Source organism: Malania oleifera, chromosome 9 (assembly GCF_029873635.1).
Source record: "Malania oleifera isolate guangnan ecotype guangnan chromosome 9, ASM2987363v1, whole genome shotgun sequence".
Taxonomy (NCBI): Eukaryota; Viridiplantae; Streptophyta; class Magnoliopsida; order Santalales; family Ximeniaceae; genus Malania; species Malania oleifera.
The window spans coordinates 92,242,914-92,259,238 of record NC_080425.1 but is presented as its reverse complement, the minus strand read 5'-3'; the positions used below and the strand labels follow the sequence as shown (position 1 = coordinate 92,259,238).

The 16,325-nt window shown below is 35.9% G+C and overlaps 1 protein-coding gene across 5 annotated transcripts in view; it reads left to right on the top strand.

Annotated features, from left to right (window-relative positions):
- Positions 1-16,325, top strand: part of LOC131163833 (protein LNK2) — an 86,601-nt gene that overhangs the window by 46,373 nt on the left and 23,903 nt on the right. For 3 of the 5 annotated variants that reach the window (XM_058120616.1, XM_058120615.1, XM_058120618.1), the window contains exons 2-7: positions 3,706-4,003; positions 4,117-4,246; positions 7,423-7,717; positions 7,823-7,912; positions 8,677-9,399; positions 9,484-9,641. In XM_058120616.1, coding sequence (XP_057976599.1) covers positions 3,706-4,003; positions 4,117-4,246; positions 7,423-7,717; positions 7,823-7,912; positions 8,677-9,399; positions 9,484-9,641 — 1,694 coding nt within the window. The remainder of the gene's footprint in view (positions 1-3,705; positions 4,004-4,116; positions 4,247-7,422; positions 7,718-7,822; positions 7,913-8,676; positions 9,400-9,483; positions 9,642-16,325) is intronic. The other 2 variants (XM_058120620.1, XM_058120619.1) reach the window with 1 other exon arrangement.

The following is a 16,325-nucleotide window of genomic DNA, read 5'->3' as shown; positions in this document are numbered from 1 at the left end:
GACTTGTACGGCCTCAGATATAGGACAATCTGAGGATCAACAGATCCTAAGATCCATGACATTACTCTAGCTTCTTTGACCTTCGACTGAGCCAAATCAGGAAGCTCAGTTGGATTTGGAGCCAGGTCACTGCCATCAATATGACCCCATAACTCCTTCCCCATAACAAGTATGCGGAATTGAAATTCCCAAGTACCATAATTTTTACCCATGAACCGCACACCACAAGAATCTGAGTTGGTAGTCATGATGCCCGTAACACAACAATAAAAGACAAGACTAAAAATGCGAAAAACACCAACGAGCAAAGCACAAACCACAAAGCCCAATACAGCCCAAAAACAATTGGCTTAAAATAACCCCTCTTGCTTAATACACTAGAAGCAGGTCAAAACCAGTTAAACTAGCAAAGCCCAACACAAAGAAAACAAGCCCAAAACAATTACCTGCCCTAGAAAGAGAAGCAACCGTGTGTGCAATACAATCTGTCCAGCACAACCAGCCACTCCAGATCAAGCTGAAAACCTCCAGGTCTCTCAGACAGCCACAAACTCACACCAGAATGTCTTTACAGCACCACAATTATACCCAGAAACTACTGACCACAAAATTTTCCCAAGAATGTCTTGGCAGCATCACAATGATGCCCATACACTACCGATAGCCACAAAACTCACACCACAATGAACCTTTAATGCCCAAAGATTCCCGAAACCAAAGAAAACTGCCTAAGGTGACTCAACAACCCTCACAATCACGAAAGAAATTAACCCAGAAAACCTAATTCAAGTTTTAGGCTCTGATACCATATCAATTGTATTGAATCCCTTCTTTGTGAGGGTTCTTCTCATTATATAGCAACGTTTGAGCTAATTACATGGCAGTTGCATGGCGGCAGCTAATTACATGGCAGTTACATGACTGCAGCTAATTACATGGCTGCAGCTAATTACATGGCAGTTACAGCTATAATACAAGAATCATGCCATAAATAGATAGGCTAATTATAGGCTCATTATGGCTTGATATAATTTGACCGACACATTAAAAACATGCCGCTAGTGAATGACCAAGAAAGGTTGGATCTTTGAATAAAAGACATCGCCAACAACTTGATTTTATGTACCATGGAGGTGCTCAGGGCATGGTGGAGAAATTGGAGCAAAAATAGTGCTTTTGGGTACTACTCGTAGTTTTTGTGGTCAAACCATACATTTTTGTCCATTGGAAGTTGTTAGTCGAGCAGCCCTTTGACCTTGCACAAGGTGGAGTGTACCTTTTAATTAGTAATTAATGGTTGAAAGCAGCAATCTATCACAAAAACAGGAAAAATCCATCTTTTGGAAAGGGTGATCAACTGCTTCTTACTTCTAAGGTTGTGGATGGTCACTAGGCAATGTAATCCCTTTTAAATCCAATAGAGTTCCCCCTTTGTTTTAATAACAAAAGAAATTTATTTGGACAGAGAAGAGAAAGAGTACAACCGAGGAGAGGATAAGAAATTCTCATAGCTAGAAAATAAAAAACAAGAAAAGGAAAAAAGAAAGAAAATAGAATCAACTCTAAACCTATCAAACTGCCAAGAGACTCCTATTTACTTCTTTTAAATTGTAAAAAGATTTCCTTCTGCCATGTGATGATGTTTTTTTTTTTTTTAATCAGAAAAGAAGAAGTATACTGCCATATGGTGATAATTATGCATGAAATTTTAAATGTTTTACACAAAAATGTAATAGCAAAGAAATTTAAATGCTAAGTCTTCATCTTTTAGCTCTCTCAACTCAACTGATTTTAAAATCTGTTAAGGCCCATCTTAAATTCAAAACAAATTAGATTGTGAAGCCTTAGGGCTAACAGTCGCGACCTTTCCAGTGGTTCTTAGTGAGAAAAACCCTACATAGCCCATGCTAATTGGCAATTGGCAAGGGGAAAAAATGCAGGGACCATATTGTGTAAATTTTAAAGATTTAGGTGACTTTATTGTTTTTAAAAAAAATTAGGAACTATGTTAGTACCTCCATGAGATTACAAGGACCAACTGTCAGTTTACCTCCAAAGAGATATTTTTACAGCTGATTTGACTCTTTCCTCCTTCCTATGCAGAACATACATGTGTTGCTTGGTTACCCATGGATCCAAGAACCGGTGTTTCTTATTGTGAGATTGAAAAGAATCACATCTTTTTTCTTTTTTCTTTTTTAAAGAAGAAAAGAATCACATTTTTGATACAACAATGCAGTGAACATCATACCAATTGATATACCAAGAGAGAGAGGTTGTTCTCTGTTACTACCTACATAATCTGAGCATGAAATTGCAAATAAGGTGGAGAACATTGACATTGTGAAGGTTCCCAAACTCATCAAAGATGAAGAGACACTGGAGCATAAGCTGTGGCCAAGTGATGTTCAAGAATTTTGAGACATTCCAATGGACAATTTCATGGTCTTCTTCCTCTCCTGTCTCTCTTTCTCCTTCCTTCTTCCTGCGTCACAAAAGCAATACATTCAAGTTTTGAGAATTTGTTGGATAAAAATGATTCCAAGTGAAGGTAGAGGATCAAGGACAGGAAATTCACATCATTTTTCTTAGGGTAGTTCATTAGTTTTCCAGCCTTGTGCACCAAGGGTAATCAACATTGTTGTTCCCTAGAGGTAGAGGTAAATTTTGGTGTGTATGAATTCAACCTTTGCTTGTTGATTAGTCCTCATCATGAATGCGCTGCTGGTCTTCAAGAAACGTTACTTTCCACCATCTCTTCCTATCTCTCTTTGGAAGCAGTGTTCAAAAGCCCTCAGAATAGCCTTGCTGTGGTCCTTTTTCCAATGTCCAAGTTTTGTACGGATCTCACCATTTGCCTGTTTGGACCTGCTACTTTAGTTATCGTTATGAATCATATAAGAAATGAATTCCATTTGCGTGTGTGTTCCCAAAATACATGTGGTATCCCTGATCATTAATCTGGTTTGGGGTTATTGTTGTCCCAAAAGCCAGTTTGTTTTAGGATTTTCAATTAGACTGAGCTAACCAAATTTGCTGGATTGGTTAAAAAATGAGTTTGGGTCAAGTTGAGTTAATTTTTCAAGCCCAAACTTGGGAACACTGGAAACAGGGCCATCTTTTTCCTAGCTTGTACCAATTTGACATAATTGATTAGTGGAATTTGGGAAGGACTTGAATTTGTTTAAGGATATTTTCCTTGACCCTTCCACTCCCTACCCTTGGGGTGCAAGTACTCTGCATACCAAGCTTTCTGGTGGAGGATTCCTTATCCTAGTGAAATTTACTTTCATTTAATAAAAAATTGTCTTCTCTAGCAATAGAATAGAATGAAGTAAAAGAATGCATCTAAAAAAACTGACCAACTGCTATGATTCATGGTCATCATAATTCATAAAGATACATAATAAATCAGCATGCATGCTTAGAAATTCAAGTTGCAAAGTTATGTATATAATATATAATTAAATTGCCCTTGTCTAGCTGCCACTGTCCCAATTGAGTGACACTAAATGCCCTCATTGTTTTACTGCTCTTTCTTTCCCCCTTTACCTGTCAGATATGCACATGCTCACATTCCATTTGGGTTTTAGCTGTTTCATAGTTACTTACGTTTCCTTGTCTAATTGTCATAAAAGAATTTTTGAATTGGTTCCCATTGTTATTGGTCCCATCATATCATGTTTAATTCTTTTAAATTTTCAGCTTGCAAATATAATATGGGGCGAAGCTGGTGACAGTGATGACCATATTGTGCCTTACACAGAGAGAAGTGAGGAGAAATCTCAGGTTACGTATGGAGATCACAAGACAGAGTGGAAACAAGAAGCTGCTACCATTAACACTGAGTCAAAGACACATACAGAGAAAACTTATGGGTGCAAACTGGAGAGCACTTCCTGCTTTGGTGCAAATGAAGGACTTTCTGCCTCGGGATTTGGCATGGAATCATGGCCTGTTTTATCTTTGTCAGATGCTGCCAAGCCTGTTCATGATTCCATGGGTACTGGAGTGTCTAACAATCTAACTATGATATTAGTCCTCAATAAGAGAAATAGGTAGTCAAATTTATTTTATGATGTTATCATTAATAATTTTCATGCTTTTTCTCAACAGCTGAGACAGCTCCCGTAAGTAAAAATCCAGGGACTTTTCAAAATCAGCTTGAAGATAAGGAGCAAACTGATTTTGCTGACTATGACTGGGCTAACATAGGAAGCTTTGATGATCTTGATAGAATGTTCAGGTAATGCATTTACATCCATATCCTATGTTCGCAGCTTAAAATTTGTTATTAATATTTTGCTCTGTGGTATTTTTGCAAGCTTGCAAAAATTATGTTCCACTTATTCTCTTTTTCTGGGATTTGACAGAAAGTTATCATAAATTTTTTTGTGACTGACAAACCCAAAAGTCTCTTGTTAAAGTTGAAAATTTTTTCTAAAACTTTAACCTTGATGTCCACATCTTTTGAGTAAATTTTATCTAATGGATTTACCCACTCCAACTAAACTCTGTAACTTTATATACTATCCTTGATGATGTGGGTGCTCAGGATTTTTATTTTTTATTTTTTATGCATTTCTTGGTTTTTTTTAATGTAATGTCTTAAAGTAATAGGGTCTGTGATGTTTAGACAAAGCACCAATATTTGCTCGGTGTTTGGTGAGCTTGCCTAGTTAGTGGCATGATTTTATACCCATAATCAATGTTATCTGGATCCCTTTTGGGTCCTAATTAATCCACGGACAGAGAGGCTTTCCTTAGTTCCCATCTTCCTCTAGGTAAAAGAATAGGTATGAGATTTGAACCCTGATCAACAACAGACATTGTCCATTGGGCGACTTGGAGACATGATTTTTCTTCTACATTCGTTTCAGTATTATTATTATTATTATTATTATTATTATTATTATTTTTGCTTAAAAATAAAAAGAACCTTTATGAAAAGCAGAAGAAGATGATGCAAGAAAGGAGAACAAGTAGTCCTCAAACAGAATAACAGAAGAGAAAATTAAAAACTAAATAAAGCATTCCAGTCTCTGCTGCATCTTGAAAGCAGCAACTCTCAAAGCAGCTTGCACTATAAGCCCAAAGAGAAGCCAAGCATTGAATCCACAAAAAGAACAATGAATAAACAAGCAACGGTATTCTTCCGCCAAAAGTGAGGGCATATCGATAAATAAATAGAGGTGCCATCCTCCTTTTTTAAAAAAAAAAAGAAAAGAAAAAAAGAAGAAGCAAGTCACATCCTACTAATGCCACACTTTTTTTATGAAAAAAAAAAAAGAATAATATTAAAAAACAACGATGTACAAAGCTGGGGATTAAGAAATCCTCCTGAAAAGAACAAAAATCAAAAACCAAATAATTTAGACATAAACAGCAAACCAAAAACACTGAACATCCTGAAAGGACAATCCCTTGAAACAGACAGCAGCAACAGGAAGCCAAATAATGAATCCTATCCCAACCAACGAACCAGAAGTCTTCGTTCCTTAAAAATACAAGTGTTCCTTTCATCCAATCCACATCTTCAAAGGGCAAATCTATCTTTAATCCTTCTGAACCCTTAAACTTAACTAATTTCGCACATGAAATACATATCCGCGAGAGAGCTTAATAATAATGTCAATAGAAGGCCATAAATTATGCCTTGTTAATAGTAATTAATCTAGGCTGTATATATTTTCATAAATAGTATAGGAGATTTAGCTTACCATGTATAGCTTCCTAAAATCACTCTATGTAAATTAGTTGGCTTACCATATATACCTTCCTAAGATCACTCTGTGTAATTAGTATGTACAAATTTAAGTTTCCTTGTATAACTGGCAGTATTGCCTATATAATGAAAGACCTTCTCTCAACAGAGAGGACAATTTGAACCATTCTATAATGGTATCAGAGCCATTCTCTAAGAAATCTCAGTCCTAGTTTTTTCTGTCATAGCCTCAGCACTTATGGAGAAGTCAGATAATGTTTGTGTCAGAATTCACTGGCAAACATTATGCTGCTTCTTAGTCCTAGTTTTCTCAGTCATAGCCTCAGTACTTATGGAGAAGTCAGGTAATGTTTGTGGTAGATTCATGGCTTCTCCTCAGCATCTTCAAGTGGCAGCTATTTTCACCAAGGCTCTCACACAACAATGGCATAATTTTCTTACAGACAAATTGATGCTTATGGATAACCCGCATCAATTTGAGGGGGGATGTTAATAGAAGGCCATAAATTATGCCTTGTTAATGGCTATTAATCTAGGCTGTATATATTTTCATAAATAGGAGAGGAGATTTAGCTTACCATGTATAGCTTCCTAAAATCACTCTATGTAAATTAGCTAGCTACCATATATCGCTTCCTAAGATCACTCTGCGTAATTAGTACGTACAAATTTAAGTTTCCTTGTATAATTGGCAGTCTTGCTTATATAATGAAAGACTTCTCAAAAGAGAGGACAATTCGAACCATTCTGTTAATATGTTGGTATATGAACAAGAAGAAAAATAGTAAAATAGATTAAATTTTGACAATAAAAAAAAATTCTTATTTCATGTGTTGCTTTCCCTAAACAAATGAAAAGTAAGGGGAATGAGTTGAGAAATATTAATAAAAAATAGAAATTTATGCTATGTAAGGGAAGGTTTCAAGGGATTTAAAAAAAAAAAAAAAATAACTTAACTTTCGGTGTTTATCAACAATGAAAAAAAATAATATTTCATGCATATTTTTTCTTGAGTTAAAAGAAAAAAAATAATTAACTTGAAAAAATTGATAATAATTGAACAAACTACTAAAAAATAACCAACCTTTGCATCTTAACAACACAATGAAACATGAGTGCCACCATAGCTGATGAGTGTTCTGCCCCTGCTTCTGAGTGGCAGAACAATGTACTCCTCCAAGGGTGAAAAATGGTTTTGTGAAGGCAACACCAGAACTAAAGCTCTATTATCTTATATTTTGTAGCACAAAACTGTTGTAGACAAGGAATGGAAGATAGTTGTGTAAAAATAAAAGCAATAAAAGGAAAAAAGAATTATGCTTTTTGGGTTTTAGAACCGGATGGGTCTAGGATATGATAGGTCTAGAATCATGCGAATCACTGGATTCTAGTTGATTCGTTTGATTTATGAGGTGAATTGATAGATTTGGCAAAAATTCAGTTATTTTTAGATTCGTTAGTAAGATTCGAATCGATTTGGTCTGGACAAATCATATGAATCAAATTGTGAATCTTAACATTCTAATAACTGTGTTGTTATTATTATTGTTGTTGTTCTCGTTGTTATTCTTATTATTGTTATTATTGTTCCTACTGTTATTATTATTGTTATTTTTATTATTATAATTATAATAATTATTATTATGCGAATAATGGATCCATCTGACCAAATAACCTTACGAGTGATGATTTTGCAGCAATGATGAACCTGTGTTTGGAAATGTAAGTCTCAATAATGCAGATGAGTTATGGTCATCTTCTAAAGATGTAAGTAATATCCCAGTAAATCCAACTTTGGGTCAGGGAACATTGGCGAATGCATCAGAGCATTTTGAAATTAAAACAGAACATGTGCAACATGAAGACCAGTCATTTATCCCTGTTAATAGTGAAATAAATGATGCTGCATATCGGGGTGTACAGAATTCACCTGCAATTATGGATCAGACAGACTATGCTGGTAGTAAATGTAAGACCATGGCAAAGAAGCAGGTATGAACGCCCGATTAGCAGCATGATCAATTGCTGGCATGGCCAAGTTTTTCACTTAAATTGGTTGAATGAAGGGAGCACTGACTTTTTAATTTGTTTTTTCAGATGGCTTTGGACATAGGTGCTAGTACTGTAGCATCAGATTTTAAACTTGCTGCAGAAAATAATGTGACTCCAAATGAATTTGCAGAAAAGGTTGGTAATTTTATTTTATCTTTTAATAATTCAACTGCCCATAAGCTATCACAGAGCTTTGGGTTCGAGATTTTGGTAATTTTTTATTTAGGAAGGCTGAAATTATATACCACTTTAAGAGCTCAGTGTATGACAAGGCATGCGATGTTGAAGTATTTGATGAAACACAGTGCAGAGCTTTTTTGGGATTGCATGTGCAAACAATATTGTTAGTGATATGTACCTTTTTCTCAAGTAGAAGTTAGCTGTTTGGGGGATGACATCAGATGTTTGATGAGAAATTGTATTGTATTGAATGTCTTGGAGTAAAAATAATTTTGGGATGTTCCCTGAATACGGTGTCATCACAATGACTGATAGAGTTGTACATGTAGCTTCTATGATTAGAGGCAATGCATGCACAGTATGCCTTTCCAAATGATCCTGACTACTTGAATTGGAATCATCATCATCATCATTATTATTATTATTATTATTATTATTATTATTATTATTATTGTTTTTCACAAATGTGTACTTCCATTTGTGGATGAGCTATCAGCATCCTCTTGAAGGACGTAAATTGTGTTTTTCTTTCATAATATGTCGATAAAGACTATGAAAAATTGCAGGGACTGAAAAAGTTTTTATAGTTGTCAATTTAGCAGTTATTATTATCAATGCAAACATGATAAAAAAAATGGAAAACACTAATGGACAATTGTTTAAATTGGAAATTTTATTTTTTGTGATTAAAAATGTTTGGGTTTTTTTGTTATATGCAGGTGGGTAGGCAAAAGAAATCCTTGAAATGTCGTAAAAAGGCAGAAGAAAAGAATGAAGGAAAACTATTGCAGGATTTTTGTGGTACCTGGTCATCTGCTGGGAACCAATTCCAACAACTGGAAAGCCAATTTGCACCCTCTACCTTACAAACATGTCCGCTTTCTGCCTTTGGTCAACAAAATAAAATTCAAGGACCCGAGTCTTTGCAGTACCATCAAATGTCCAACTCAATTTTGGCTTCTTCATGTGGGAATTTTAAAAATAAAGGCTCCAGTAGGCCTGTGTTGCCATGCAATTTTCGAGAAGATAATCAACCAGCAATGCTTTCTGGTTATGAAGTTTCTCCAAGCAATGCAAATTCTTTCAAGGATTCACCAGAACCTCCTGTGAAGCCTCTAAGCATGACACCTCAGGAGAAAATTGAAAAGTTAAGGAGACGACAGCAAATGCAAGCAATGCTTGCTATTAAGAGACAACAAGAGCAGTTTAATCATCAAATCTCTTCTAGTGATCCCTCCATCACTCAAAAGTGTCTACAAGATAATCAAATTCAGCATGTTGAGGGAACTGATACGGAACTTGAAGAAAATCTGAGTGCTCTTGCTTCTGTTGTCCCATACTCCCCCTTAGAGCAAGATGATTCCAATACAACATCTACAGCACTTGATGATTATTCAGTGGAGGAAACAATATTTTATCGACTACAGGACATTATTTTAAGTGTAAGTTTGATTGATGGTAGAATCTTTCCTAATTCAAGTAGTTTTCAAGCACAATCTTTTTAACAAAGCAATGAGATTCTGCAGTTGGACATCAGAATAAGGCTATGTATACGAGATAGCTTGTTTCGATTGGCTCAAAGTGCAGTGCAGAGGCAATGTGCTAGTGATACTTGTAGTACCAATAAAACTGGCAGGGATGAACACAGAGCTGCCATTAAGGAAGAAATCAATAGTCATCTCAGGTCAGTAAGCACAAATGCAGGTCTTGCCTCTTACACCTTAAATCTGACAACCATTGTATGGGCTGAAAGGGGTTTTTGTGATTTTTCATGAACTCACTTTTTCTATTTTGTTAAACATGGACTGTTAATGGCTTAAAAAATTATCTCAGAAGGAAATCAGATGCTGACTTAATTGGATACCTCCTGTATTACTAACAGTAAAGCTGATGAGCAGCAGATTTTTTTTTAGAGGATAGTAGAGTGGTAGTCCTTTCTTAGCAGTAATCAAATAAAACCAGGAATTCACTCGGCTGGAAGGGGGTTCTCCAGTTTTGGGTTGCACAATAAGGATCACAGATAGCTAGTTTAGTACGGAGTTGTGGTTGCCTTGCTTTATGTCTAAGTAAAATGATCTTACTTTATCTATTTTTGACCTGAGATCATGGCTTAGAATATTTAAATTTAGTTTTAAGCATCTCTTGTCATGCTTGCCAAGACCATGTTCTCATACGTCTGTGCCATCTTCAAATTTCAGATTTGATTTTAATTTCTAATTTAAAACGTCTTATAACATAACTGAGTTTTATGATAATATCTTGGCGAGTGCTATATACTGCACAATTGGAGTTTTCTTTTTTAGTGAATTTGTGTTGCTCTTTTGAAACGTGTTGTGGGCCTATGGCTTGATTGTGAACAGTAGTAAGCTAACTTGATAGAACATTCGTGGCAAAGAAGAATAGAGTGATGTTAACCTTGACTTGACACTGAAAGCAATGGGAATTTACTCATCCATGATGTTTAGTAGTAGTGGTAGTGTAGAAAAATTCCATGCTAGCATGTGTTATGTAGGTATATTGGTCTAGAAGTGGAGAAGAATTGAAATAGAATTTCTTATTATTTAAAATAAGGTACAATCTAAAATGTCTTATAGACTACAAGGATAATCTAAAAAGAAAGAATAATAAAGGAAAAAATTATAAAAGGAAAGAATGTCAATTGCTAACAAATCTCCTAAGAATATATCCTAGAATATCTCCTAAGAATATTTACATAATTACGCAAATTTCTTCTATAATCAAAGAGAGTTGACTGTGATAAATTTGGAGACTTTCCAACACTCTCCCTCAAGCTGGTTTGAAGATGTCTTCCATAGCCAGCTTGCCGCTCAACTTTTCAAATTGCCTCTTTGGTAGTCCTTTTGTCAGTATATCTGCTACTTGTTCAATAGTAGAGATATAGGGTAAACAAATCAGTCCACTGTCTAGCTTCTCCTTTATAAAATGCTTGTCAACTTCAACATGTTTTTTTCTATCATGAAGCACTGGATTGTAAGCAATGGCTATCGCAGATTTGTTATCGCAATAGTGTCTTATAGGTAGTGGATTAGTGATTTTCAATTCTTCCAATAATTTTTTAATCCACAACACTTCACAAATTCCACGAGCAACTGCTCTAAATTTTGCCTCTACACTGCTCCTTGCTACCACATTTTGTTTTTTGCTTCGCCATGTAACCAAATTTCCACCAACAAAGGCACAATAACCAGAAGTTGATCTTCTATCAGTTATACTCTCAGCCCAATCTACATCAGTGTATACCTCAACTTGTAGATGCCTATGGTCTTCAAACAATAGACCTTTTCCTAGAGTTCCTTTTAAATATCTCAGGATTCTATAAACTGCATCAAAGTGGTCAGGCCCTGGTGAGTGCATGAATTGGCTTACCATAATGATAGCAAAGGCTATGTCAAGGCGTGTATGTGATAGATAAAGTAGCTTTCCAACCAATATTTGGTACTGGTCTCTATTGGTTACTTCTTTAGGCTTGGCAGGTTGTAGTTTAAGATTAGGCTCTATAGGTGTCTCAGCTGCTTTACACCCTAGTAAACCTGTTTCTCCAAGCAAGTCAAGCACATATTTTCTTTGTGAAACAAAAATACCTTTTCTTGACCTTGTAAATTCCATATTGAGAAAATGCTTCAAGTCACCCAAGTCTTTAATCTCAAATTCATTAGCAAGCATCTGTTTTAATTTCTCAAGTTCCTTGCTGTCATTACCTATCAAAATAATATCGTCAACATAGACAATTAGAATAGCAACCTTCCCTTCACTTGAGTGCTTATAGAACATGGTGTGTTTAGCTTGACCTTGGCTGTAACTATGACCCTTTACAGCCTTCCCAAAGCATTCAAACTGAGCTCTCGGAAATTGCTTGAGCCCATACAATGATTTTTTCAATTTACACACCTTATCTTTGCCAAGATTACCTTCAAAACCTAGTGGTAATTCCCTAAACACTTCATCCTCTAGATCTCCATTTAAAAAAGCATTCTTTACATCCAACTGGTGTAAGGGCCAGTTAGAATATACAGCTAAGGATAGTAACACTCGGATTGAGTTTATCTTGGCCACTAGAGCAAAAGTTTCTTGATAGTCAATTCCGTATGTTTGTGTAAACCCTTTTTGCAATGAGTCTCTCCTTATATCTCTCTATATTGCCATTAGCCTTGCATTTAACTGTAAACACCCACTTGCAACCTACAGTTTTCTTTTCCTTTGGTAAATCAACAATTTCCCAAGTATTGTTGTTCCATAGTGCATTCATCTCTTCAAGAACTGCTAACTTCCAATCTAGATGATGCATAGCTTCCTAAATGGCCCTTGGAACAAATAGGTGAGAAATATTGGATGTAAAGGCCTTGTGATTATGAGAGAGTCTATGGTATGATAAATATTTGGCAATGGCGTGTGTGGTGCATGTTCTAACTCCTTTACTAATGGCTATAGGTGCATCAAGGTCAGTAGATTGATCAATTGGAAATGTAGTAGAAGGATTACCTGGGATTTCCAAGTGACTTGTTTTTGGAGGTGATGATTGATTCTACTCTGAAATTGTGGGATGATTCTTAGTAGTAGAACGATACCTGCCTCTAGTATAAACACGAAGCTTAGAAGAGGGATTATTCTGTAGCAATTCTCCCCTTGTTTGTGATTTCCTCATGCTTTGTACAGGCAGATTGGGATTTCCGTTTTTTTCACTATTTAAAATTTCAGTTAAATGTTTTTTAGAGGGATGTCAATGTCAAGGAAAACATTAGGCATTGGTATAGAAGCTTTCCAAAACTGATCTTCACTACTCTCTTTCTCCCCCTGAGATAAGTTTGGTTAAAGTAAGACTGATTTGCAACAAAAATGACATTGTACTGATGTGAATTTTTTTTGTTTTTGGATTCAAACATTTTTACCCTCTCTTATTGGGAGCATTGTTATGGAGATAATTTAGGATAATTAGGCTGTAAATAATTTAGTTGAAACATTTTAGTTTATATTTAGATTGTATATAGCAGAAAATTAGGCTGTAAATAATGCCGAAAATTTGGCAGCATTTAGGCGCTGTAAATGTGCTGAAAATTAGGCAAAAACTATGTAAATTTAATCTATATATAATGAAAGCAAACCCAATGGAAAGGGATTCAGACCTAAATTAACATGGTATCAGAGCCCCTCTTCTAATTCCGTCGTTTTGGTCTTAATCACTGGGTGCGGTTCTCATCGCTGTTTTTTTTTTTTTTTTTTGTTTTTTAAATTTCTCTCAGTTTCAGCAAGTTCTTTCTTGCTTTTCATGGGCGTTGGCCTTCTCTTTGGTGTCCACTTTGGTGGTTTTGATTTTTGTTTGGGGGCTTCCAGAATTTTTTTTTTAAGGTGCGCTTGCTGTCCTTGGTTGCGGGCTACTCATCTCAGTGTTTTTCTCGTGGTGGCTGGGCATCTTTGTGGCTTTTGGCAGTTTCTGTGGTGGTCAGCAGCTTCAATTTATCCTGGTGTGATCGATGAAAGTGCTGTGTTTTTTCCTTTGCTGTGTTGTTTTTCACACAGGGCAGGTATTTCAAGATAGGCTTCCGTGTTTGATCTGGGGTTTTTTTTTTTTTTTTTTCATTTCTGCTGGGCTTTTGTAATCTGGTTGTGTCTGTGGGCCTCTTATTATTTGGATTTGAACCTAATTTGAGTTAGGCTTGCCATTTACTTGGTTGACTGCTTGGGCTTATTTATTTTAGTGCCTTTCATCATATCTATTGAAAAGACTATTGTTCGATTTATTGGAAAGAATTTCCCTATGTTGGAATTCCAATTTAAAATGTTATTGAAAGGGAACAAATTATCAAATCATATTGATAGTTTTGCTCAAGTTCCCACTAATGAAAAGGAATTTGCACAATGGGAGGTCAAGGATGCTAAGGTGATCTCCTGGCTGTTGGGGATGATTGAGTCTCACCTTGTGACCAATCTTCGTTGTTTTACTACGGCTCAGGCTATGTGGGATTATCTCCACCGTATTTACCACCAAGATCACAGTGCTCAGAAGTTTCACTTGGAGTTGGAAATTAGTAATTATAGTCAAGGTAATTTACCTATTGAACAATTTTATTCTAGTTTTATTAATCTTTGGAACGAGTATTCTGCTATTGTTCATGCTAAGGTTCCCCTTATGGCACTTGTGACTCTTCAAGCGATTCATGTTGAGAGTCAACATGATCATTTTTTGATGAAACCTCAACTTGAATTTGAGCCTGTTCAAGCTAATTTATTGAATCATAATCTGGTTCCTTCCTTGGATATTTGTTTGGGAGATTTATTGCGTGAAGAACAACGGTTATCCACTCAGATGGGTATGACTTCTGATAAGTCATTTTCTGAGGTTGTGAATGTAGCATATGCAGCACAAGGGAGAGGGAGGAACAAGTTGCAGTGTTTCAATTGCAAGGAGTCTGGTCATATTGCTTGTAATTGTCCTAAGAAAGTTTGTAATTACTGCAAGAAAGAAGGCCAAATCATCAAAGGTTGTCGAGTGTAGCCTTAAAATCGCCAATCCCAAGCTTTTTGGGCTGCTGTTTAGTCCTCTTCTTCTTCTTCTACGTCACCCACTGTAAGCTCTGCAATGGTCTAGCAGATGATTGTGTATGCTTTTATGGCATTACGACTACTAACTCAACTTCTTGGATTGTTGATTCGGGCACTTCTAATCATATGACTAGTAATATGACGGATCTCCATGGTGTTCGTAAGTATAGAGGCACACAAAATATTCAGATTGCTAATGGCAGTACTCTTCCAATTACTACTGTTGGTAATTTGGGCTCTTCATTTTGCGATGTTTTTGTCTCTCCTAGATTGTCTATCAATTTAATTTATGTTGGACAATTGGTAGATAATAACTGTGATGTTCATTTTTCTTGTGGTGTTTGGCTTGTGCAAGATTAGGTGTCAAGGATGGTGATTGCGAAGGGGCCTAAAGTAGGTCGTTTTTTTCCTTTACAGTTTTCTATTCCTAATTTTGTTTCTCTTGCTTGTACGGCTACTGCCAATAATAATGAAGTCTGGCATAAGAAATTGGGTCATCCTAATTCAGTTGTCTTGGCCCATGCTATGAAACGTGGTTTTTTGGGCAATAAAGATTCCTTTTATTCTTCTCCTGTATCTTTTGATTGTGCTACTTGTCGTCTTGGTAAAAGTAAAAACTTTACCTTTTCCTGTGCATGGTAGTCGTGCTTGTAATTGCTTTCATACTGTGCATACTAATGTTTGGGATGTGAGTCCTGTTATTTCTAATGGTCAGTATCGTTATTTTGTCACACTTATTGATGATTATAGTCGATTCACTTGGATATATTTTCTCCACTCTAAAGTTGACGTGTTTTTTATCTTTCAAAAATTTGTTGCGTTTGTTGAGACACAGTTCAGTACTTGTTTCAAAACTTTACGCTCTAACTCAGGGGGGGGGTACATGTCTCATTATTTTCAGACTTTTCTTCAACAAAAGAGGATCATTTCCAAGCATTCTTCTCCTTGTACCCCTCAACAAAATGGAGTCATTGAGCGTAAGAATCGTCATCTCTTAGATGTCGTTCATACTTTGTTGATCTCTCTATATTGCCATCAGCCTTGCATTTAATTGTAAACACCTACTTGCAACCTACAGTTTTCTTTTCCTTTGGTAAATCAACAATTTCCCAAGTACTATTGTTCCGTAGTGCATTCATCTCTTCTAGAACTGCTAATTTCCAATCCGGATGATCCATAGATTCATGAATGGTCCTTGGAACAAATAGGTGAGAAATATTGGATGTAAAAGCCTTATGATTATGAGAGAGTCTATGGTATGATGAATATTTGGCAATGGGGTGTGTGGTACAGGTTCTAACTCCTTTTCTAATGGCTATAGGTACATCAACGTCAGTAGATTGATAAACTGGAAGTGTAGTAGAAGGATTACCGGATTTCCTAATGACCAGTTTTTGGAGGTGATGATTGATTCTGCTCTAAAATTGTGGATTAGAATGATACCTGCCTTTAGTATAAACATGAAGCTCAGAAGAGGGATTATTCTGTAGCAATTCTCCCCCTGTTTGTGATTCCCTTATGCTTTATACAGGCAGATTGGGATTTCCATTTTTTTCACTATTTAAAATTTTAGTTCCTTGAATGTTTTGTAGAGGGATGTCAATGTCAAGGAAAACATTAGGCATTGGTATAGAAGCTTGCCAAAAATGATCTTCACTACTCTCTTTCTCCCTCTAAAGATAAGTTTGGTTAAAGTAAGACTCATTTTCAATAAAAACGACATCCATACTGATGTGAATTTTTTTTTTGTTTTTGGATTCAAACATTTAACACCTCTCTTATTGGGAGCATATCCAAGAAACACACTTTT